The sequence below is a fragment of the Nannobrachium achirus genome, assembly GCF_963921795.1.
Source record: "Nannobrachium achirus genome assembly, chromosome: 5".
In the NCBI taxonomy this organism is placed as follows: Eukaryota; Metazoa; Chordata; class Actinopteri; order Myctophiformes; family Myctophidae; genus Nannobrachium; species Nannobrachium achirus.
Window position 1 is genome coordinate 14,659,867 of NC_137814.1, and position 26,533 is coordinate 14,686,399.

Genomic DNA, 26,533 nt, shown 5'->3' on the forward strand with positions numbered 1-26,533 from the left:
AACAACACAGATGACCTTCGGAGACCCTTGACATCGTCTACTGTATGGTTTAGCTGGTTTCTCCCCCTCGGTATCCAAAGAAACTGTAGAATAAAGTAAAAGTTCATTCAAATAAACATGTGTACAGTCATTCATTTCATGGATTAAGAAACTATAGATCAAATTGCACTTTTACTCTCAGCAGATCTGTACACAGATCAAACTCCCAGTGGTATTTAAAATTAAACAATTATTGTGTGTAATAATAATAATGAAGTGTATTATTGTTTTAATCATAATTTTTATTAGTATTAGTATTATTAAGAGATTATTAAAAAGAAAAGCTTATTCAGATCAGAACAACAACGCAAGTCACTATGTGGGAGCGGAGCGATATTACATTGTCACATTTGTTCGACGTCCCATTCGTTTGACAGTGGTGAATGCTAACCTGCTGAAATGCTAACATGCCAATGCTGGTGAATGCTAACCTGGTGAATGTTAACCTGGTGAATGCTAATATGCCTAAACCTAACCCTAACCTCAGTAAAACCATGCCTAAACCTAACCCTAAAACCTAACCCTAACCCTCGGACTAATCGAAATATTGAGATTTCACCCACTATGTAACGTTTTAGTTTTGTAGAGAATGTTAATGCGATATAACTTATACAATTGAGTTGGTTGTATTTTGACTCACTGCTCTTCTATTGAGACATTTAGATTGTGTCAAAGGTCATGTCTCACATGAATTATGATGGTCAGATTCAATTTATCCCCAGAGCAAGCAGGAGCCTAATGCTCAATGGTAAAAACATTCAGCACTTGCACAGGAAACCAGGTTCAAATTTGGGGTAGAAGAGGGAGGTTACAAAGTGCTGCTTTTTATTTATTCTTAAATGTTGCAAGAAAATGCCAAATACGACAGAAAATGTGCACATGCTGTGCAAAATGTGCAAATTGGGAGATTGTTAATGGTAAGTTAATTTGTGCAATAATGTGAAAAAAGTCTAGTGTTGACTCAGAACTAAAATCAACAATAAGAATAGTGGCAAAATTGTCTGTGATAAATCTAGGTGTTGGAGAAGGGAATGAATGAGGCATGCCACAGCATCCTCTGCCCCCCCTTGAGCCTGTATAGCTGGGAGGGAATTCGTAAATATTGGGCACTTGGTGACAAGTTTTAGATTTTTGGCATGGTGTTAGGTATGGTTATAAGGTTTATAAAAACCATCGCAAACAAGTTGGGCTCGCCCCCAAGTGGTCTGTTTGCGATGAATCAAATATTAAATAGGTCCCTTTGATGTTAACTCTCCCGCCGCTTCGAACGTTCACGTTCGCCCCATTTTTTACAGAACCTCGATGCCAATACGGCGCTCGTTCGGTTCGTTCGTCTGATGACTGTAAGCTGATGAGGCGTCGCGCGGCCGTCTACTGTAAACACATTTTCCGCGGTGATGGTGTAAAAAATCCATTATGCGTTAACATCAACGGAGAACAATTCACTTCCTTGTTGATTTTCTCTGGCTCTGAGGCTCTGTGGCCAGTGACTGGTCTTCTTCTTCTTCAACACATAACAGGCAAATTCACATTCATTCTCGCATGACGCCGCCCTCTGCTGCCTGGCAGACCAAAGTGCACTATTGCACAACCAAAAAAAATAAAAAAAATAAAATAAATGTCTGTCTGTCTATCTACTATAACGTCGCAAAGGTAAGCCGCTTTTTGATGGCGCCAGACCCAATAAATAAATAAATAATCTGGCAGTAGGAGAGTTAATATGTGTGCACGTGCCTGATGATGTTCAGTATCAGTCTTCCCAGGAGTTTCGTCGTTATGTTAGTGCAACAGGTCTACAGTGGTTAGGTTCTGAGGGGCGGGTTGCTTGGGTATACTGGTAGGATTCCCAGAAGATGGAATGAAGGATGGGGGAGAGCTCACAGCGCGGCACCGAGTGCCGCGCTGCAAGCTTGTAGATCTGCTAGTTTTGAAAAGTCATGCAAATCTTTGAATATATAGATATTTTTTTAAGCAAACATTTGTAACTCAAATTTCAGTTCTTCATTTGCCCATCAATTATCTTGAGGAAACCCTCTCATCCAGGTCGACGTCCCAGTCCGTGCATGCCAGTGAGCCCTGCTGTGCAATTGTGTCCTCCAACCATTCTGAGCTTGTAGTGCGGAAGCAGAAAGACTGATGTTATGATCTGAGCTAACCCCTGAGCCTCCGAGTGTAGAATGCACCCTAACACCAAAAGCGATGTCAATATTTCCATAACACACATTAATTCTGTTCTTTCCTCGTGGGAACGTCCACATATTGATGGAAAGAGGGCAATGCCCCCTTGAGTCTACATCTGTTGTAGTCTCCCATGAAGAACGCCAGGGCTTCGGGGTACCTAGCCAACAGAGAATTAGATGTGTTCGCTACCTGCTCTGCTGCTATTCTACAGTTGGCTTTGGGATGAATGGAAACACACCCGATGACCACCGTTGGGAATTCTCTTGGTATAGTGGCCGCCTGGGAAATTCTAGGCTCCCCCTGAGTATAGAAGTGACCTTGTACAAAGCACTAACTGGTCTCAATGAGCACGTTGGTGACTTGCATGGTTTCCTCTGCCATTGATGTTATGTGTCTGTCTGTCTGTCTGTCTGTCTGTGCGTGCGTGCGTGTTTGTGTGTGTTCATGTATTGTAATGTGCATTGTAAAGTGCTTTGGATAAAATGTGTAATACATTTATTTTTGTCCATATAGATGATCTGTGTAACTGGCCAAAATGATATGTTTTGAATGTTTCATCACGGGATAAAGGTGATCACCCAGAATAACTTAAAAATATGTATTTGCAATGACCCAAGGGAATAATTGTACCCACACAATGGAAAATGCCCCCCACGGCATAACAGCTACCAGACCCACACACTGAAGGGGTGCAAGCATTCAGGCCCAGAATACTGCCCAAAATACTGTCCAGGGCTGCTGTAATAGCGCCAAATTGGTGTCGATGAACCAATCAGACAGACAGACAAACAGATAGATGTGTATGATACAAGCCCGCCTGTCACATTTGAAGCAACAGAAAGCTCCTGTTGTACCTATGTACCTGTTGTGCCGCGCTGTGAGCTTGTAGATCTGCTATTTTTCAACAGCTAAAGTATAAAATAATTAAGGGCCCTCCACCTTGGGCCCTAGTAACTCAGTCCCACTTTTCCTCCCTTGTGACGCCCCTGGCCAAACCCATTATTTTCAATGAACCTACCCACACCGGCTGCGTCAGACGTGCGTGCTCACGCCTTGCCCCGCCCGCCGCTCCGATACGCCAGTGGTTCTCAACCTGTGGATCGGGACCCCCAGGGAGGTCCCCAAATTATTTTGGGGGGTCCCCAGATGATTAACTTAATGTGCAACATTGTTTTCTCACTCAACAGTAAACAAACCAATAACCTAAAGTTTAAGAGTATAGAGGGTATATGCACATTTCTAAAGTGACAATTTAAGGACTATTTAATACCTCTAAAATTAAACATTGGTAAAATTGTCAAATATTAGAGGCAGAAAATAGCAGATCTACATGCTCTCAACGCAAGGTGTGTAGACATCGGCTATTTTCACAATAGAACCGTGTTATGAAAAATGTAATGGGGGGGGGGGGGGGTGTCCCCAGTTAAAATATGATTATTTTGGGGGTCGCGGCTTGAAAAGGTTGAGAACCACTGCGATACGCCACTGTTCTATTTCCAGGCGTTGCCGCACTGTGAAAAATGTGCGCAGACTGTCCTCAGCCGGTCTGTGTTCCCCTTGAGTATAGGGTGCTGGGAGGCCTGGTTATAGCTTATTATAACTATAGTGTATTAATGTGAGCTTAAACCCCACAGGCATCAGATTTAAAAAGCTATAACCATCAGGCACTGCATGCACACATAGACATCAAAGGGGCCCCATCATCCCCTGCCCTTTACCCGTCTGTAGTGCCCTCTCCAGACCATAAATGCAGCATTTACTAAGATAAAAGACACTCAAATGCGCCCTCTCTATGCTGTACCCTTATACAGATATACCATTGGTGCCTGTTGCGATTGGCAAATTTTCTGGGGCAACCTGCCAAGATCACACATGTCACACGTGTTGTCTTCTTCTTCTTTTGTTTTTTACTCTCAAAAACGAGCCTGCAATATAGTGCATTTTCTACATTGCAGTGCACATCATGGGGTGATCACTGCTTGCCTCCCGTGAATTGTTTTATTTGTATTTTGGTTTATTTTATTTTTATTTCGTTGCTGAGTGAGGTCAGCAGACAAAGTGATGAGTGAGATGAAAAAATAAATAAATAAATAACTGGGTGAAACCTGCCAATCTCAATAAGCACTAACGGTAGTCATTAACCATAGTCAGTAGGCTATACCATAGTCATTAACCCTAGTCAGCACCAAAGTCATTAACCATAGTCAGCGCCATAGAATCATAGTCATGGACGAAATACATAAATAAATAAATAAGTAAACAGGGAAATAAATCAATTGGGAAATAAATACATTTGGAAATAAATTAATACAAAAATAATGAATTGATCACACACATAAATACATGTATTTATTCATTTACTTGTCTATTTCTGTGCATATTTATTTATTTTCAAATTAAACTGCAGTTTTGAAAAAAAAATAAAGGGTCTGGAGTGCTTGGGAAATGTTATTATGAAGGTGCTCTTTGAAAGGGAACTCAAAACATGCAACAAAGGAGGGAAAATGTAAAACTTTTTAACTTCACATTCTGTCATTATCATCATAAACATGTCTTTGCCTTTCGAATAAGATGTTAAAATGTATCATCTTGCCAACCCCATTTTGTCACTGACCCATAAACAAACAGAGCAACAATTAACATGGATTTACACAACACTGGTGATAGTGCCGCCAGTCAGACAGGTCTATGAAGCCATCTATGCAATCTATGAAAGTCTGCAACACAAATGTAGTGGGCGTCCCTGCTTCATCTCTCTCTCTCTCTCTCTCTCTCTCAGCTAAGGGGTCCTCGGCCTGAAAAACACTGGAGACCCCTTCTGTAGACCATAACATGACAGGTTCAAATGCATTCATCGTTAACCAAATTCGTCCAACTAGCATTCAGTTGAGAACTGTACATTGGACAAACTACTGTACACCTTAATACACATCACTTCTCCTGCAGCTAAAACAAATCAGTTGATTCAGGTTTAAATCATTCAACTGACTGAAATCCTCACATGTGGGGCTGCAATTATACATTACTTTCTTAGTGGTTATTCTGTCAATTACTTTTAAATGAATCGGATAATCAAGAAGCACTTTTTCTTTTATCAACAAATCAATGGAAAAAATAAATTGATTGCTTTATACTAAATGTAATATGACCGTGTTGTGTAAAAATAGCTAACATAGCCGATCTAAAACTTTTGAGATTGCAGAACTGCTACATTTTTGAAACTTTTGGAAACTGACGTCAGGTCAAAAGTGGTTAAGTTAACACAATAAAAGCAAAACCCACGAATTGATTATTTTATTAAAATTAATTATTTTGTAACATCCAATTAAATTAAATCAGTTCAATTCAATCTTTGCACACACAATCCCATGCTTACCTTTACCTCAAGTGTTTTAAACAGTGGAGCAGCTGATGTTGAGAAGAGGGTCTGACAATCCTTTGTGTTTCTGCCAGTAAGAGGAACAGGAACGGGGCGATGTAACCTTGGTACCCGTCCATCCGTACGTCCGTACGTCCATCAGTTCATGCATGGTCTTCTTGTTCTCATATGTGATCTGTTGAGAGACATGAATATAAATAAAGATGTTACAGTACATTGATCGCGTGCGTGCGTGCGTGCGTGCGTGCGTGCGTGCGTGTTAATGAGAACATCAAAGACAGAGTGTGTAGACAGTGTCATGTTATTTCTCCATCTGACCCGATCGACCCTTTAACAAGCCTAACAAGCCTGACAAGCCATCGACATCATTGTCGGTGTGCCTTGGATTTCTTTGCGTCAACTACTGCAAATCCTTCATAGTTGCTTTTCCACTCACTGTGGGATTTAAGGGGCAGTTGCCACCAACAAAAGCATATCAAGGTCACACCATTTGTTATTTCTTTGTCAACCAAGACATAAAACATCCAATAATAGGCCTTCTCTCAGAGGAGTCAGATTACTACTCACTGCTCATACAATGACATTTAAAAGGATGACAGACAGACAGGCAGGCAGGCGACAATAAGCAGATGACAGATGAATTCCCAACCCATGCCCTTAACGCTAAGAATAGACAGAATAAAATAACTTGGATGTGTTTGTGGTCAGAAGGTGGGCAGAGTGTCAAAGGAAATCCAACAATCAGTTTGAGTGAATTCATTAATTTAACCACTTTAAACCATGTCATTATAGGTGAAAATGTTTGAAATTCTTTTTGAGACACATACCCCATTTCCTTTTTTTTTCACTTCAAGGAATTCATATTGGGAGTTTTCCTCACCTGACTGAGGGGTCAGGGTGTCGGTGTGTGCTGTTTCTGTTAACCCATTTAGACCTTTTATGCCAATGAGTTAGGTCATTCAAATGTGTTTTTTTACTGGTAGATGAAAACTCAGTCATGAAAACTAGGATGTAGCCTACTTGACACCATTGCTTCTAGCAAGGCCACTGCTTTTACAAAAATGGACATTTGTTACGTTTTTGACATTATATGTTCTCCACATGAACTTCCCTGACATCCTGTTTTATTTTGGTACAGCATATCATACAGTATATCCATCGCCATTAAATAAGAACAATTGCGCATCTGTTATGTCTCTTCACATCACAAGAGCCAGGAGACTGGAGTTCAGATATATCAGCACCCTCACAAGCTGCCCTCCTCAATCAGAGAAAGAAATCCAGACAAGAATTTGACAGGGTTATCTTTGTCGGCAAGGCAAGGAAACAATGCCATGTCAGTAAGTTGAGACCAAGTATGAAGATCTACAATAACTGGGCACAGGGGTGTCACACCAAACTCTGGGCCCTGCCTGGGTACAAGGATTCACTGTGGGCCCCCCATGAATGTTCTTCATAGGGGGAGGGGGTTTAACCCATTTGGACTGGGAACGTATTATGTTGTGCTTTAACTATTGACAAATAGCAGATATACAAGCTCACAGTGTGAGCTGCTTTTGCTAAAATCGTGATCGTGAATTATTCTAAGGTTTATTGAAACACCTATGTTTCTATATCAGTGGTGCTCAAACCCTTTCATGTGAAGGACCCCCAAAATGATATGTATTTGGCCACGGACCTCCATCTAAACATGTTTAGTTCTAGGTACCCCCCCCCCCCAAATCAAAATTTGAGTTACAAAAGCTTAAAAAATACATATATTAAAAGATTTGCACACATTTTGACGACTTTTCAAAAATAGCAGATAATAGCTCGCAGCGCGGCACTCGGTGCTGCGCTGTGAGCTTATCTGTTATTTTTCAATAGCTAAAGAATAAAATACCTAATTGGGCCCTGGTAACTGGTAACCCCCCCTTGTGACGCCCCTGATAACTGGGTAGAATAGTAGTGAGTGATAAGTCCTCCGACCTTAACTCTAGTAGACAACAGCTGCAATTCTTTATTGTCTCGGGAACCCCTCTACATATGCGCTTCGCACAACAACACATGCTAGAGCTTCACTGAGCGGTTTATCTTCGTTTGTAATTCAGGATATTTACATCCACGGCCAGAGCATGTTCTTTGACAGCAATATAGTGGAGGTCATATTTGTGTTGGAATTTTGGAAACCAGATTCTCTGCTTCAAATGCCTTTTTTTCTGTCATCATATATGATTAGAAAGTGAGGTTGAGCCAAGGACAGGATTTCTTTTTTTAAAGAAAACAAAAAAGAATGTATCCCATGTCATGTGGCTCAGGTGAGGTCATTTTGCCTGTTTGCCTAAAATTAAGCCCCAAAGACATGGCCATCTACATACAGAGAAAGCAGGATGGATTGAAGAATATTTCAGAATAAAATAGGGACAATCTCAACTCAGTTATAACATTTATTTACAGCAGATGGTATCATTTGATATCGAGTAGCCTCATCTCTGATCTCCCATCTACTGCCCTCCCCTTACTTTGCTGTGTACCATTCAGTGTCCTCCATTTGTTTGTCACAAGGTGAAAGCAACAAATAGAAACACTAGCAACAATAGTCCAGCCCCATTTGGAGGATTTTCTTTTTTTTAATGTGCAGTCTTATCTGAAATCCAACGCCATATTTGGTGGACTAACCTCATTTATTAATGGAAAGACTGCCTGCTCTCAGTGACTGGTGCCATCAGTTCGCTTCAGCCATCAAAGGTCGAGAGTCAAAGGTAAGCAAAACACACACACTGGGAATTTCATATCAGGTATAATTGAAGCTAGGTCTTTTGAAACTTTTGCAAACGCAACATGACAGCTAGTGACAATGGTTTCATATTTGAAGAGTGAAGTTGAAGTTATAATTAGCTTCTCTCTGGTTCCCATGGCTGACGCAGATCCCGATCTCCTGGGAAGTACAAACTACCCAGGTACAGTATAATTAATGTTTGACTGTATTTGAATGAGTAATTGTTCTATTATAATTATCCAACTTTCTAGAACTTCCATTTTGTTTGAATTCGCATTTACCAGGTGAGATGCAATCATATGTTTTTCGAATGCATACTGTAGAGTGTAAAATAAATGTACAATAGTGTAAGAAAAAAAAACTGGACTTCGATGAAGGCATATACAAGTTCTGACCTCTTTGTTTCTTTGAATGTAACTATTATAAAACAACAGCAGAGTAGGAACGAGATCGGGTGTATGTCAGTTGTGCCACAAATCTAATTGTTATTAAACTGGATTAGAATGGAATAGATAACAATTTTGTATTTGATGCTAAACAGCGTGAAAAATGGGTGACGCCGCCATGTTGGACTATGGGCCGGCTGCTTGCTTTCTGAGGAAGTCGGACAAGGAGCGTCTGGAGGCCCAGACTCGTCCCTTTGACATGAAGAAGGAATGCTTCGTCCCTGACCCTGATGTCGAGTACGTCAAGGCTTCCATCACCACTCGTGACGGTGACAAGGTTACTGTTATCACAGAGTTCAAGAAGGTAGGTGGAGGACAGGGGCGTAGCACCTAACTCTGGGCCCTGGGTACAAGGATTCACTGCAGAACCCCATGAATGTTCTTCATGGGGGGAGGGGGTTTAACCCATTTAGACGTCAGTGGTAGTATGTCAGTGGTAGTATGTCAGTGGTGCTCAAATCTTTTCATGTCAAGGACCCCCAAAATGATATGTATTTGGCCACGGGCCCCTATCTCAAAATAGTTTGTTCCAGGGACACCCCAGAAGCTACATTTGAGTTATAAATGTTCCCCTTTAATAAATACATATATTCAAAGATTTGCACACGATTTTTCAAAAATAGATGTACAAGCTCCCGGCCGCACTCTGAGCTTGTATTTCTGCCCCTCCACCTTGGGCCCTAGTAACTCCTTGTGATGCCCCTGGTGGAGGATATGTATATATATATATATATATATATATATATATATATATATATTTTTTTTATGAATTAGAGGTGGGGGCATAATAGATTATGATTCAATAATAATAATAATAATAATAATAACTCAGATTTATATAGCGCTTTTCTAAGTACCCAAAGACGCTTTACATGGGGGCAAGAGAAAACTAAAAAGTAAAAACAACTTTATTAGAAAAACACTTTAAAACTAAAGGATAAAAACCATTAAAATCAATAGAGATCAAAAAGTCTTTGATTGATCACCGCATGTCTTAAGATGATGATTTGTGTTTGCAGACCGTGACCGTGAAAGAGGACGATGTCCATCCTCAGAACCCGCCAAAGTTTGATAAAATTGAAGACATGGCGATGTTCACCTTCCTGCATGAGCCGGCCGTGCTGTTTAACCTCAAAGAGCGTTATGCTGTATGGATGATCTATGTAAGACTAGAGCATCGTTACAATTCTCCTTCAATGACTAACAAGAGTTAATCAATCATTGCTATCCACTAATCCATCCCATTATCTCGTAGACCTACTCTGGGCTGTTCTGTGTGACTGTCAACCCCTACAAGTGGCTGCCAGTCTACAACCAAGAGGTGGTTGTTGCTTACAGAGGCAAGAAGAGGGCCGAAGCGCCGCCTCATATCTTCTCCATCTCTGACAATGCCTATCAGTACATGCTGGCAGGTAAACAATCTACATTTGTCAAAGTCTTTCCTTCTTAAGCCATACCACCAATACACTAATACTGTGCAAATACTGTATTTGTGACATTTATCTTGCTTATACAGACAGGGAAAACCAGTCCATCCTCATCACGTAAGTCAAACACATTTACACAGCGAAAAACTAATAAATAATGACATGTAATAATCTTAACCTAATATTAGTATTTGGTTTCTCCTACGTACCCAGTGGAGAATCTGGTGCTGGAAAGACTGTCAACACCAAGCGTGTAATTCAGTATTTTGCCAGCATTGCTGCTGTGCCAAGTGGGAAAAAAGAGATGGCTGCTGAGAAAAAGGTTTGTACAGTAAAATATAGAATCTTAAAAATGATATATGTTAACCAATACAAACAAAGAACAAATAAAATAATCTTAAATCTCAAATACCAATATTTATTGAGTGTACTTTTGACAGGGTACCCTGGAGGATCAAATCATCCAAGCTAACCCTGCGCTGGAGGCCTTTGGTAACGCCAAGACCATCAGGAATGACAACTCCTCCAGATTTGTGAGTGTCTGACTGAGTCAAACGTGTTCGATAAATGATAAATGGTCAAAATTCTAATTTTCACGATAAAAAAAAAAAATAGCAGATCTACAAGCTCGCAGCGCGGCACTCGGTGCCGCGCTGTGAGCTTGTATATCTGCTATTTTTCAATAGTTGAATTAACAGTCAGTTACACTCAAATGGTTCTTTTTCTCCTCAGGGTAAATTCATCCGAATTCACTTTGACAACCGAGGAAAGTTGGCATCGGCTGATATTGAGACTTGTAAGTAATAGCCTACTGAAGATGTAACTAGAAAGGTGCGCCCAGCAGTGTTGCCATGCCCGCTTATTATAAGCGACTTTGGGCTTGTTTTTTAAGTCAAGTTGCTTGTTATAGTTGTTAATAGTTGCGCATTGGGGCTTGCTTCCTAATGTTGTTTAGACCAGGGGTTCCCAATTTCTTTTGTCTCAGGGCACCCCATGAATATTTTTTTAATCCGAGGCACCCTTACATAATAATTTTAGCTCCCAGCACCTTATATTTATAGCATATCGTCGTTGACAACGACGATATGCTTCCACCCGACAACGACTCATTGTCGGGTGAAAACCTTGTATGTCCAAAACCGTTCGTTTTATATTTATCATCTATAAAATGTACTAAACGATGCGAGGCGTTGTGTGCTTGTAGATCGGCTGTTTTCACTAGTTTTGTGCGACAGAGGTCTCTGCCTGAAAGTGACGATATTTTAGTGATTATGTTGCGAGGAAAACATTGAGATAATAGCCATTTTGGTTAGAACTGACTGAAAAATAACTTTGTACTTCCAAGTTTAAAATGATACTAAATATTTTTTCAAGTATCCAAATAAATTCCAAATATTATCAAATTATCTTGCGGCACCCCTGGACTGCTGCCGCAGCACCCCAGGGTGCCCCGTCACCCACTTTGAAAACCCCTGGTTTAGACCAGTGGATGTGAAACATTTTCATGCCAAGGACCCTCCAAATTAATACGTATTTTTTTCCGTGGACCCCCATCTGAAACTATCTTGTGCCAGGGACCCCTCGTACAATGTTTTAAAAAATATTTCGCAATGTTTGGAAATTAGCAGATCTACAAGCTCACAACGCATCGTGTTGCGATGACAGATTTCTGCTAGAAATCTCCCCCCCCCCCAGGCAATGCCAGCGCGGCGTACTATTTTCCACCACGGCTGTCCCCCTGGCATGTGAAGCATGACTAGGGGGCGAAGCAGTTCCGCGTGCGTCACAGAAGTCAGGAGGGGTGAAACACACAGACCCGGTAGGAAAAGCCCGGTCGCGGCCTAACCAGTGCTGTGTAAGCCACATGGATGGCAGCTGTCACGCCTCTTAGAAACTGCGTGTGTGGGTGGGGGACGGAGTAGCGTTTCTATGACATACTGTACACTACTAAGGTCGTGTGGTGGTGCTGTTCAACTTTCACTCAGATGTGAAAAGAGCAGAAATGCACGATGATGAGTATATTCTTTTCCACAGATCTTCTGGAAAAGTCCCGTGTGACCTTCCAGCTGAAAAATGAGAGAGATTACCACATTTTCTACCAGATCTTGTCTCAGGTTAAGCCTGAACTTTTGGGTGGGTAATATGACATGAAATTCAGTTACTGAACAATTGCTCAATAGTCTACTCTGTACTATAGAATTTGTCACATTAATAGATATAAGTAATTGCTATATCGAGTCTGTAAGCAATGATTATAGACTATTATCAGAATATAGAGCTTTAACATAAAATACATAAATAATAATTTAACAAAAAATAAATATGACTTACAGAAATGCTTCTCATCACCAACAACCCCTATGACTACGGCTTCATCTCCCAAGGAGAGACGACAGTAGCCTCCATCAACGACGCCGAGGAGCTGCATGCCACCGATGTGAGCCAAATGTATTTTCAAAAAAATGTGATGAATGTTATCCCAAATATCCGCATTCATAGTGGCTTATGATCCGATAACATCTTGTCCAGGGTGCCTTCGACGTGCTGGGCTTCACTCAAGAAGAGAAGAACAGCATCTACAAGCTGACCGGTGCCATCATGCATCACGGGAACATGAAGTTCAAAACGAAGCAACGAGAAGAGCAGGCAGAGGCCGATGGCACAGAGGGTGAAACTCTTTTTAGCGCCGTTTACACTAACCAACCACATGAACTCCAGCGTTTGTCGTGGCATTCATAACTTAGAGCTTAAAATATCGTTGCTGTTGGGCAGAAACCTCATGTCTCCATTTTTTACTTTTTGTCTTTTTTTGTTTTGTTTGTATTTTTCGTAAATGAACGTTACTTGATCATACTGCAGCGTCACACAAAAGCATCAAAGTCATAAAGTGGCATGTTTGGAGCTTACCGATTTACACATTTAGTGTAATTCAAATTTAGTGTAATTCAAATATTTAAATTGGAATCCTGAAAAGTAACAGTTTTGGACATAATGAGGACATATGAGCTTTGCACCCGATGATAGAGACGATATAATAAGCAAAGTCAGGACAGGGTGTGATGATCATTTCATTTGATAGTGATTGCTAGAGACACCCCATCCTTCCAGCACGCAAGATGAATCAGATGATTGTCTCTCAAGAACTTGACATGAGATACATTCTTTACATTTACTTTTCACTCAAAGAAGGTAGGGCTCTGACATGATCTCTATATTCTATATTCTGGGCCTGCCATAATAGAAAATGTACAAGGTCACAGTGTGTTGCGATTCAACGTGTTGTTGTAGATCGTCTATTTTCGGCCAAGAGATTTGAAGTAGAGTGGGTAAAAAAGGGTCGGCCAAGTACAGACCCCAGAGGGACACCGGTCAAATATATGGGGGGTTGTACGTGGTTAAGAAACATTACTGAACGATACAGAGCAGAAAGAGATGTGAAAGATGACAGCTTTGAACAGCAGCCAAGACTTGCCTGAGAAACATATTTCTATTTCCTCAGATGCTGACAAAGTTGCGTATCTGATGGGCATAAATTCCTCTGACCTCATTAAGGGCCTCTGTCACCCAAGGGTGAAAGTAGGAAACGAGTGGGTCACCAAGGGACAAAGTGTTGACCAGGTAAACAAAGTATGGTGGGAAATTATTGAGTGTAATAGAGTAATTATAGTCGTTTGTAAAACATATTTTCCTTTGCTGCTAGGTGAACTACTCGATCGGTGCACTGTCTAAGTCAGTGTACGAGAAAATGTTCATGTGGATGGTGGTGAGAATCAACCAATCGTTGTACACCAAGCAGCCCCGTCAGTACTTCATTGGTGTGCTGGACATCGCTGGGTTTGAGATCTTTGAAGTGAGTTTGCCGAAAAGAAACTATATAAGACACTGTGTGTGTGTGTGTGTGTGTGTGTGTGTGTGTGTGTGTGTGTGTGTGTGTGTGTGTGTGTGTGTGTGTGTGTGTGTGTGTGTGTGTGGGGGTGTTCTAGTCTGCTTGCTGCATGACCTGAACTTAATTCCCAAACCTATGATTGCAGTTCAACACCTTTGAGCAACTCTGCATCAACTTCACCAACGAGAAGCTGCAACAGTTTTTCAACCACCACATGTTTGTGCTGGAGCAGGAGGAATACAAGAAGGAGGGCATTGAATGGACTTTCATTGACTTTGGCATGGACCTACAGGCTTGCATTGACCTGATTGAAAAGGTGAATTATTGTTAGTATGATTAATATTACCGGTATTTTGATGAGTAGAGACAGCCTTTGGCCTTTGCCATCTACACACTACTGTATTTTTTGTTGAGATAATAACGTTAATTACTTTCAGCCCATGGGTATCATGTCCATCCTCGAAGAGGAGTGCATGTTCCCCAAGGCCAGTGACACCACCTTTAAGGCTAAGCTGTATGACAACCACCTGGGGAAGTCTGCCAACTTCCAGAAGCCGAGGCTTTCCAAGACGAAAGCAGATGCTCATTTCGCCCTGATTCACTATGCTGGTACTGTGGATTATAACATCAACAACTGGCTGGTGAAGAACAAAGACCCTTTGAATGAGACGGTTGTCGGATTTTACCAGAAGTCTAATCTTAAACTTCTAGGCATCCTCTTTGCAGATTATGCAGGAGACTCTGGTATGTATTAAGAAAACTGACTGATATTTCTGTTGTTTTTATGTTGTTTTGAAGCCATGAGAGGCATTCTGTGTAACACAAAACAAAACTATTACAAATTATTTTGTATCCCCATACTTCAGCGTTCTGTTCCATATAGACAAACGCTGCAATTATGTATTTATTTTCCTTTTTTTAATTATTACTATTATTTTTCTCTTTAATTTATTTTTAATTAATTTATTATTAATGTTCTTCTAAAGATGGCAAGGCGAAAGGTGGTGGTGGTACCAAGAAGAAAGGCTCATCCTTCCAAACTGTATCTGCTTTACACAGGGTAAGATAGAAATGACTTATTTCTATTGAAAACACAAAATGATAGTGAGCATAGTCATACCTATTGAACCAGTAAGACTCCCTAATCGGGAGATAAGCCACCATCAGGTCGCATGTAAAAATCGGCCTGATGGTGGCGCTAAATGACAGATCCATGTTGATGACATGACTCTAGACATACTGTGTACCACTTTGTGTGATTTTAGGGCAAAATCTGTAAGAGCAGAGTCCAAAAATGTGTTTTGCAAGAATCGGCCTCATGGTGGCGCTAGAAGAGGGCCATGTGAGAAATGATGGGGTGGAGGTTGTGGTTTGGCAGCCAAGGAGTGTGTGTGCAAAGTTTGGCATGGATAGGGGCAACGGTGGCGGAGATATGAGTAGGGCAAAAGTGTTACGTGACATGGCGGACAGAGACAGACAGCCAGTGGAGGTTTTGATAGGAACTGCGACCTGACGGTCGCAATAAACAACTCCACCCATTGACCCATATTTCTGTGAGGACAAGGATCCATTGGCTTCAACACCAAATGAATGCCCTTATGGTGCGTTTACAGGAGAACCTGAACAAACTGATGTCCAACCTGAGGTCTACTCACCCTCACTTTGTGCGCTGCATCATCCCCAATGAGACCAAGACTCCTGGGATCATGGAGAACCCTCTGGTGATGCACCAGCTTCGCTGTAACGGTGTGCTGGAAGGCATCAGGATCTGCAGGAAGGGCTTCCCCAACAGGATCCTCTATGGAGATTTCAGACAGAGGTAGATGTCAATGAAGTACTGCCACAAATGATTAGTGTTTTGTCTGTACAGTATATTTCTGAATAGTGATTCTCTTTCCTGTTTATGACAAAGATATCGCATTCTGAACCCATCTTCCATCCCTGATGGGCAGTTCATTGATAACAAGAAAGCAGCAGAGAAACTGTTGATCTCTCTTGAGGCTATTGACAACACCCAGTTTAAACTAGGACACACAAAGGTCAGTAGCATTGACATTTATGAGTAAATAACTCATAAATGGTTCATCAGCCACATTAATTATTCTATTCATGATGTGTCCCTCCATCCCAAGGTGTTCTTCAAAGCTGGGCTGCTTGGTCTGCTAGAGGAGATGCGAGATGACCGACTGGCTTTAATTATTACTAGAATACAGTCCAGGTCACGAGGTATTCTGGCAAGAATGGAGTTCCAGAAGATTGTAGAACGCAGGTAAGAAACCACACTCACAGTGTTACGTCCCTGATAGTGGTCTAGGTAAGGGATTGTAACCTTATACCCAAAATGACAAATTGGACAGGAGAATGTTAGACGTGAACTGAGAGCTTTTTATTAAAGAAAATGATAAGGAGCCAAATAACAGAAAAACAGGGAAGGGACTGGGTGGTGCCAAAAGAGAAAATACAAGAAAAAACCTCTATCTAAAACAAATTAAAGAGCTTACCTAACGATTAACCAAAACAAAAATCTTCCTACTCTAAGTACAAAAATAGATTACACAGTGTGGCACTCACCTCCTAGGCTAGTGTGAATAACAAGGAATTCACCTATGGGCAGTTATGTACAGGGTACCCCAAAATACTCTACCCTTCCCCTGAAATAGGTTTGGCTGATTTAGAATGATTACAATTGAATGGGAAACAGAGTTAAGGTGAGTGGTAGGACTGAAGCAAGCTATAGCTAAGAGCTATTGTTTGGACCATGCTGGTGGAAGCAATGGCAGGCAGGAAAGAGGAAGATGGTTGGCACACAGGTGATTTATATAGCTGACGACTGCTGATGATTGGCTGGCTGGCTGAAAAGTGGAGGACCAACCGGTGGTGAGAGGCAGATTGGTAATGACAGAGTTGGAGTGAATGGGCTGGACCTGTGAACTGAGAGACAGTCAGAGAGCAGAGTGTAGAGGGGAGGAAAAACAGCCAATATACAAACTCCCCCATAACAATATACGTAACACACAGAAAAATACTAATTTGAATAATATTAATTTACAATTACATACTACCCCTTTTTTCCCCAACACAATCATACATTCATAATCTTAGTTTGTAAAAGTTATTGAATAAAACATACATTTTGTGGGCAAATGTACAACCTAGAAAACAGGCTAAGGTGGGACTGTACACTGATAGTTTGCTCACTGCAGTGATCCTTTAAAATGCTGAATATATTTTGAGATGACTACTACAGTATTTTCTGGACTATAAGGCGCACCTGACTATAAGGCGCACTGTCAATGAATGGTCTATTTTCAAACTGTTTTCATATATAAGGCGCACCTGACTATAAGGCGCACATAATAGACGCTACCGTTGCGTTATGCATCCAACAGATGGAGCTGTGCTAAAGGGAATGTCAATGTCAATGAATGATCCATATATAAGGCGCACTGGACTATAAGGCGCACTGTAGTTTTTTGAGAAAATTAAAGGCTTTTAAGTGCCTCTTATAGTCCGGAAAATACGGTATATAGTTACACAGTAAAAACCCTATCCCTTTCCACAGGGACGCACTGCTGGTGATACAGTGGAATATCCGTGCCTTCATGGTGGTCAAGAATTGGCCTTGGATGAGGATGTACTTCAAGATCAAGCCACTGTTGAAGTCGGCAGAGACTGAGAAGGAAATGGCCAACATGAAGGAGGAGTTTGCCAAACTTAAAGAGGCCTATGCAAAATCTGAAGCTCGCAAGAAGGAATTAGAGGAGAAAATGGTCACTCTTCTCCAAGAGAAGAATGACCTAAAGCTCCAAGTCCAAGCGGTAGGCTGTGTTAAAAATAATAATCTACAAAATATTACGTGTGATCGAATGTACCATAGAGTATCCTGCATGTTTTCAACTATGACAGGAGCAAGATAATCTTGGTGATGCCGAAGAGAGGTGTGAGGGCCTAATCAAGAGCAAGATTCAGCTGGAGGCTAAATCCAAAGAGTTGTCAGAGAGGTTGGAGGATGAGGAGGAGATGAATGCAGAACTGACTGCTAAGAAGAGGAAACTGGAGGACGAGTGTTCAGAGTTGAAAAAGGATATTGATGACTTGGAACTAACTCTTTCTAAAGTGGAGAAAGAGAAGCATGCCACCGAGAACAAGGTACATAATATTAACTTTCATCTCTTTGTTGCTTGTGTGAACAATATTGCTTGGGGCAACGGTTACATGTCACTGCTTAAAATTGTAGGTGAAAAACTTGGTTGAGGAAATGGCTTCTCTGGATGAAATCATCGCCAAGCTGACCAAGGAGAAAAAGGCTTTACAAGAGGCTCACCAGCAAACACTGGATGACCTGCAATCAGAGGAGGACAAAGTCAACTCCTTGACCAAGATCAAAGCTAAGCTGGAACAGCAAGTAGACGATGTAAGAATGTAAACAAAATGATTTATTTTTATTTTTTATCTAGGACTGAATAATTCTGACTAACTATGAATTATCACTTGCTACAGCTTGAAGGATCCCTGGAGCAAGAGAAGAAGATTCGTATGGATCTTGAGAGGTCTAAGAGGAAGCTTGAAGGAGACTTAAAGTTGTCTCTTGAGAGTGTCATGGACCTGGAAAATGATAAGCAGCAACTAGAAGAGAGGCTGAAAAAGTAATGACCGCTATGTGTCTATATCAGTGTATAATACGATATAAAAGTATGCTGTCAAGGTATAACGAGCTGTAACATCTTTGTCATCAGAAAAGATTTTGAAATCAGCCAACTCACTAGCAGAATTGAAGACGAACAAGTAATGAGTACTCAACTCCAGAAAAAAATGAAGGAGTTGCAGGTAATGAAAGTAGAAGAACTTGAACATTTCTTCTAGTCAAGCAATTTAATCCATGATTAAGATGCATTTGACCGTGTCTTGTAGGCTCGCATTGAAGAACTCGAAGAGGAGCTTGAGGCAGAGCGATCTGCCCGTGCAAAAGTAGAGAAGCAGAGAGCTGACTTATCCAGAGAACTGGAGGAGATCAGTGAGAGGCTGGAGGAGGCTGGTGGGGCAACAGCTTCCCAGATAGAGATGAACAAGAAGAGGGAGACAGAGTTCCAGAAGATCCGCAGAGACCTTGAAGAGGCCACTCTGCATCACGAGGCCACCACTGCCACACTGAGGAAGAAACAAGCTGACAGTGTGGCTGACCTGGGAGAGCAGATTGACAACTTGCAGAGAGTCAAACAGAAACTCGAGAAGGAGAAGAGCGAACTCAGACTTGAGTTGGATGATGTGGTCTCCAGTATGGAGCAGATTGTTAAGTCCAAGGTAGGCAGTCCATTTTAAGGCACACAAACATCTCACTGATTGTATGAGTGAGAGAAAAATAATACCTAATTATTCTTGATTCTTGACTTCTGTTTCAGACTAACTCAGAGAAAATGTGCAGGGTTCTGGAGGACCAGATGCATGAATATAAAGCAAAGGCAGAGGAGGGACAGCGCTCCATCAATGATTTCACCTCGCAGAGAGCCAAGCTTCAAACTGAGAATGGTAAATGGACGTGCCGATGTTTAATAAGTGCACATTCAAATGTTATGACACACTAAAATGCAGCCATTTTAAATTTGCATCAAACCAGGTGAGCTTTCTCGTCAACTTGATGAAAAGGACTCTCTAGTGTCTCAACTCACCAGAGGAAAACTATCCTACACTCAGCAGATTGAGGATCTTAAAAGACAACTGGAGGAAGAAGTCAAGGTAACAGATAGTGATAACAGAACATTTCTGATAAACAAATGACACATATTGATCCATTTTAAATTGTTTTAACTCCAGGCCAAGAATGCATTAGCCCATGCACTGCAGTCTGCTCGCCACGACTCTGACCTGCTGAGGGAGCAGTATGAAGAGGAGCAGGAAGCCAAAGCTGAACTGCAGCGAGGCATGTCCAAGGCTAACTCTGAGGTGGCTCAGTGGAGGACCAAGTACGAGACTGATGCCATCCAGAGGACTGAAGAGCTGGAGGAGGCCAAGTGAGTAAATGCAACGTAACATTGCAGGCCAAGACATTTTACCAAATGCAAACAGGAGTGCATCAGCTCACATGAGCTAATCTAGTGTAAACACTAATCTCACATTTAGTTCAATTCAATTCTATATGAATCCAGGAAGAAGCTGGCTCAGCGTCTTCAGGATGCTGAGGAGGCTGTTGAGGCTGTTAATGCTAAATGTTCCTCACTGGAGAAGACCAAACACAGACTGCAGAATGAGATTGAAGATCTAATGGTGGATGTGGAGAGGTCTAATGCTGCTGCTGCTGCCCTGGACAAGAAGCAAAGGAACTTTGACAAGGTTGAAATTATCTCTAAAAAATATCTCACTTCAGGAAAACAGAGCACAGGGTAGAAAATAGCATGCATGTTCTTGTTTCCTCCAGGTCCTGGCAGAGTGGAAGCAGAAGTATGAGGAGTCTCAAGTAGAGCTGGAGACCTCCCAGAAGGAGGCCAGGTCTCTGAGCACTGAGCTCTTCAAACTGAAGAACTCTTATGAAGAAGCTCTGGACCACCTGGAGACCCTGAAGAGAGAGAACAAGAATCTACAAGGTTGGAAGATCTTTTCCCAAAACCATTGTCTATATACCTATATATTTTCTTTGTTTTTTGTTTATACCAATAAAAGCAGCAGAAACACATATTGGTCGTAATGTTTGGGCCTGAGTGTGCAATTATACCATAATTATTTTAATCTTCATCCTCAGAGGAAATACTTGACCTCACTGAGCAAATTGCTCAGACTGGAAAGAGTATTCATGAGCTTGAGAAGATTCGAAAACAGATGGAGCATGAAAAGTCTGAGATTCAAGCAGCTCTGGAAGAAGCCGAGGTACAGTATGATGCTACTTTGAACTTACCTCAAGGTTTGTTCAGACTCTACCTCTGGCTGTTATTGACCACATTCCTCTGCTCATCATAGGCCACACTGGAGCATGAGGAAGGGAAGATCCTTCGAGCACAGCTTGAGTTTAGTCAGGTGAAGGCTGATATTGAGCGCAAGCTAGCAGAGAAGGATGAAGAGATGGAGACGGCAAAGAGAAACCAACAGAGAATTGTGGATACTCTTCAAAGCTCTCTTGAGTCAGAGACTCGCAGCAGGAATGAAGCCATGCGCTTGAAAAAGAAGATGGAGGGAGACCTCAATGAGATGGAGATCCAGCTCAGCCAGGCCAACAGGCAGGCAGCGGAGGCTCAGAAACAACTCAAGTCTGTTCATGCTCATCTAAAGGTACGAGTCTTTGAAAAAAGAAATGAAAACACTCTTACTATATAAAAGCCTCCACGATACAATCATTCTATTTTTCTTTTCTTTCAGGATGCTCAACTTCAGCTTGATGAATCTCTTCATGCCAATAGCGATCTGAAGGAGAACACTGCCATTGTTGAGAGACGCAACAACCTCATGCAGGCTGAGTTGGAAGAGTTGAGATCCTTGGTGGAACAGACTGACAGGGGCCGCAAGCTTGCTGAGCAAGAGCTGATGGATGTCAGTGAAAGGGTCCAGTTGCTGCACTCGCAGGTAAGATGTCAACACATTAACCGAGGACTCCTAGGAAAGGACACATGTTGGATGCGACATTCCACCCATGTTGACAATTGTAAATTGAAACTAGAAAGATGTAATTGGAAATTACAAGTGTGGTTGCTGACGGTTGCTGACGTGACTATATTCTGCAGTAAGCTAACGGTCATGTGAAGCTCGACCAATTGATTCCCTATTGATTCCCACTCCCATTGATTCCCTACTGAATCCCACTCCCATTGATTCCCTTTTGATTCCCTATCCTGGACAAATGTCTGTCTGATATAAATTTCCAATGGCAGCGGAAAAGTTACCCTAGTAATAAATAAAGTTTCCCCAGGACTATCAAATTCCAATGGCAGCGGAAAGGTTACCCTAGTAATAAATAAAGTTTCCCCAGGACTAACGTGTTGCCCTGTTGGGCAACCACACTAATGATCCAGATGCAGTGCTGAGTTGAAAGGATATCCAGATGCCATACAGTGTGGAGTTGAAAGGAGCGTAACTATTTCTAGGAAGAAATGGGGATATAATTGTTGTAACTTAATGGAATAAACGCAATTCTCTAATAATATATCATCTCTGACCAGAACACTGGCCTGATAAACCAGAAGAAGAAGCTGGAAGCAGATACGGCCCTGCTTCAGTCAGAGGTGGATGAAGCATTGCAGGAATGCAGAAATGCAGAAGAAAAGGCCAAAAAGGCCATCACTGATGCTGCCATGATGGCAGAGGAGCTGAAAAAGGAGCAGGACACCAGTGCTCACCTGGAGCGCATGAAGAAGAACATGGAGCAAACTATCAAGGACCTGCAACACCGCCTGGACGAGGCGGAACAGATCGCCTTGAAGGGAGGCAAGAAGCAGGTGCAGAAGTTGGAGGCCAGGGTGAGTGTAATTTTGCACAGTTCATAATAACCAAAACACAAAACTTGACAAAAATAAAAATGCATATAGGCCTATTTTGATACTTCTTTTCTACATTTGGAAGGTCAGAGAACTTGAAGCTGAGGTGGAGAGTGAGCAGAAGAAGTCCAGTGATGCGATAAAGGGAATAAGAAAATGCGAGAGACGCATCAAGGAGCTGACATATCAGGTAGGGCACCTTTCAATTTTGTTTAAAAGTTATTCAAGTCCTAAAGCAAAGACAAGCAGCCACAGTTTCTGATCTAAACATTCTGGGTGTTTTCTGTCTCTAGACTGATGAGGACCGTAAACATCTGACCCGTCTTCAGGAGCTGGTGGACAAGCTACAGCTCAAAGTGAAATCCTACAAGAGAGCGGCTGAGGAAGCTGTGAGTGCTATAGCTTTTAATATGAAATGCAAATACTACACTGAAGCTGAGCACTTATCTTTTAGCCTGGGATCCCTTCACTTTTCAGGGTTTGATCCGGTCGGGAGCAGAAACCACTCTACGTCATGTTGTAGAGTGGTCCGGCCAAAGCGGACAACACTTTGGCCGGAACTATCAAACCGGAAACAGTTTTAACCCAAAATAATTCCCCTCCGCTCAAGGACATACCTGTAGGGCCTACCTAATAAACCCCTTGATGCGGCGTAGTTTTGCTTTTGGAAAATTAGTTTGGTATATGCATCTTTTAGTCCAACTCGTAGCGACTGGCAAGACTACACTAGGCTACGCGAACATTTTAATAGGGATTGGGGAAACAAACGGGGGAACCAAAACAAAGCGACGCCGCTTCTTCTGCTTGTGGTTTAAGCCTAGACCAGATCAAACAGCCCGGTGTAAACGAATACCAGGCTTTCCCCCGAGAAAGCCTGGTGACGCGAGGTTACTTATCTTTCAGCCCATTACAAAATGTAAAAAAAAGCAAGACAGCATGTAAAAACGTGTTTGCAATAAACTACACATTGTGTCTTTTCAACAGGAGGAGCAGGCCAACGGTAATCTGACTAAGTTCCGTAAGCTGCAGCATGAGCTGGACGAGGCTGACGAGAGAGCTGACATCGCTGAGTCTCAGGTCAACAAGTTGCGTGCTAAAAGCCGTGATGTGGGATCCAAGGTGTGTACATATAGTACTGTCAACGAAGTGGTGAAATTAAAAATACGTTTTTCACACTTGCGGTCATAATGAGGATGTATCTTTCAATAGATGCCAAAACAGTACATTAAAATATGCATCTGAAAAGATTGGAGGCAAGAAATAAGCAACGTTAGCCTGATCTCAGACTCAGCTGAAGCTTGAGTCTGACATTTTGCCCTGTTTGAGCGATATTTGGAGGGGAGGGACTTTGACGGCACGGATTGGTTATTTGTTAAACCCACCCCCACCCCCTGCGCTAATTGGAGGAGCCGTCATTTCGGCTCCAGAAATCACTTATTATGAACACAATACCAGACCAGAGAAACAGTACACTCTGAGAGTGGGCAGGTCTATGGGCTGGAACCAGGCTAAAGCAACATAGTAACAAATACATACTTCACACTGCCCCTCTCTTTCTCCCTCGGACTGCGCAAGATGCAGGGCATTGCAGGCTACAAACATAGCCTTCTCTGGCTATAATGCAAAGGCATCGGACCTTCTGATTGGTTAAAAATACAGGCTACCGTTTCAGACTGAAGCTTCATAATAAAATCACAGAAAAAGTAATTTCACCAGGACTTTAATCAGCCACCAGTTGAATACAAGGTTATCACTTCACCAACTGCTCTCAGCACAATCATAGGCATAATGTACAATAAATAAACAGGTTTTATCAAGCTTTATTTCGATTCAATTACTAATGGTTCATCTCATTGCTTTCCTTTCAATATTTTGCTTCTCTCTTTTTTCTTTTTTACAGAAAGGGCACGATGGAGAGTGAACGTCACAGGAGAATCATTTCTGAGACACCCCTTTCCTACGTATGTGTGTCTCCCTAAGCATGTTGGTGTTCTCCAGTAGAATAAAATGTATCTGCATCTGAACCTGTGTTGTTTCTCATTATTTTGAGCGGTGGAGCCACTCCTCTCAGTGGGTATGTCCGTGTGTGGCTATGTGGCTGGCTGGCTATGTCCGTATCATGGCAATACCTCTGCTGACCACACAAACACACGTTAAGGAAAGGGCGCTGTTGAGCAGGCCAGGCACACTCACACCTTGCACTCGCACTCGCGGACGCACGCACACGCACACACACACACACACACACACACACACACACACACACACACACACACACACACACACACACACACACACAGCCTCCACCTCTCAGTTCAAACTGATGTGATTTTTTATTATAATTGTGGCTGTCATATAAAGATATAAATACCACAGCTAGCAGGAGAAGGGTGCACACCAGTATTGATGAGGTGCATTCGCTTACCTGAAGATGATCTACCAGGAACACTTCCACACACCAATAGATTTTTAAATCACAGTGAAAAATATCTTCATTAAATGTATTAAATGTGGTATGAGCATTTAAAAAAAGTTGCAATCCATAACTTTCTTCTTTGTTTACAAAGTCTACACCAGGGGTCATCAACAGGGGGTCCGGGATCCCTAGGGGGTCCTCAGAGTTACTAAATATCTTCCAATCCTTTTTATATTAACAACTTGAACCCTAGTGTCCATTTTCCGAGAACTGTAGCCAAAAATAGCAGATCTACAAGCTCACAACGCCTCGTGCTGCGAGGCACTGTGAGCTTGTAGATCGGCTATTTTCGGCAAAGAGGTTAGGTGTAGAGGGGAAAAATAGCAGACTAAGTACAGAGTGAAAGGTCAAATTTATTATGACGGCGGCTCAAGTGGTTAAATATGTGAAAACACAAATTGACATGAATCCAAAATACACTGATGATTGTGCTGTCAAACGATGAAACTATATGGAATCTATGAAAAGGTTGTGGGGGTCCCTGCTTCATCTTTCTCTCAACTACAGTATAAGTGGTTCTTAATTGGCCTGAAAACGTTGAAGACCCTTGGTCTACATGGTAGTTGTTTATTCAATATAAGTAAGCTGTGGTGGTTGGAGGAGGTCTCCCTGTTGTTCTATTGAGACATTTAGATCCCACTGTCGGGAGGAGTAGGACCCCTAGTGGTAGAAAAGAGGTACTGCCTCTTGGAAAATAACTGATCTCTGTTACTGTATATATGGCCCTACAGTTAACAAAATAATCAAATGTTGGCACTCCCACAGAGGACCAGGTTATCAAATCCAGAGCAGGACATCCAAGTTAGGGATCACAGCTTTAACATGAATGAACACATTCTATGGTCCTTCATTAATAGCATGAAGGACCAAGAGGATAATAACCTTTTTAAAGGGGAGATGAAAATGACAAACCTTTTGTAACAGAGGTGTTGTAAAAGTGCGACATCTTGTGGATGAATTGTGCTCTGTTCCTCTCTCATCCTTTCAGTTTATAGCCAGCCATGCCACAGCATCACAATAAACTCCTGGAAAAGGAATAATAAAGAAAAAACCCAATCAGAAAGTAAGAAGTAAGTAAGAAGTAATCAGAAAAGAAGAAATATGAACATACATCAACAGAGCTATGTACTTTGTACATTGTTGTATTGTTGTTGGTGGCCAGGACATTCTTTATTATTATTATTATGACTAGAACGGCCGAGCGTCTAGTCGGCGGCCTGGCCAACTCGGGAACAATGTAAGCGGGGAACGCGCGTGCCGAATCTGAAGCCGGTGGGACGAACGGTTCTCGAGATACGCGGATTACATCTACGCACACACGCACGCTCACAGAGATTTCTCGCATTTATAGTAAGATTATTAGGCTTTTCCTTTTTTAATCCCCCACCCCAAAATGACTTTTATTTTCTATTATTGATTATTCACCCTATGGGGACTTGAATTCATGGATTGGGGGAGACCAGGGTAAACCAGATTCCTCCTGCC

The 26,533-nt window shown here is 41.9% G+C and overlaps 1 protein-coding gene across 1 annotated transcript; it reads left to right on the plus strand.

Moving 5' to 3' along the window:
- Positions 1-8,906: 8,906 nt before the first annotated feature.
- On the plus strand, positions 8,907-24,493 carry LOC308284714 (myosin-7-like; the record flags this gene model as incomplete). The annotated part of the gene is made up of 37 exons (XM_080725434.1): positions 8,907-9,107; positions 9,823-9,966; positions 10,059-10,215; positions 10,320-10,347; positions 10,444-10,552; positions 10,671-10,763; positions 10,963-11,026; positions 12,265-12,363; positions 12,564-12,667; positions 12,760-12,898; positions 13,730-13,848; positions 13,931-14,080; positions 14,262-14,432; positions 14,554-14,860; positions 15,103-15,176; positions 15,730-15,935; positions 16,029-16,155; positions 16,249-16,385; positions 17,679-17,934; positions 18,023-18,265; positions 18,354-18,530; positions 18,617-18,762; positions 18,853-18,943; positions 19,028-19,417; positions 19,516-19,642; positions 19,731-19,849; positions 19,928-20,124; positions 20,260-20,443; positions 20,529-20,694; positions 20,850-20,974; positions 21,065-21,373; positions 21,461-21,664; positions 22,258-22,554; positions 22,658-22,762; positions 22,866-22,961; positions 23,557-23,691; positions 24,473-24,493. 37 exons carry the CDS (start codon positions 8,907-8,909, stop codon positions 24,491-24,493), a joined length of 5,817 nt encoding a protein of 1,938 aa, XP_080581560.1.
- Positions 24,494-26,533: the final 2,040 nt, after the last annotated feature.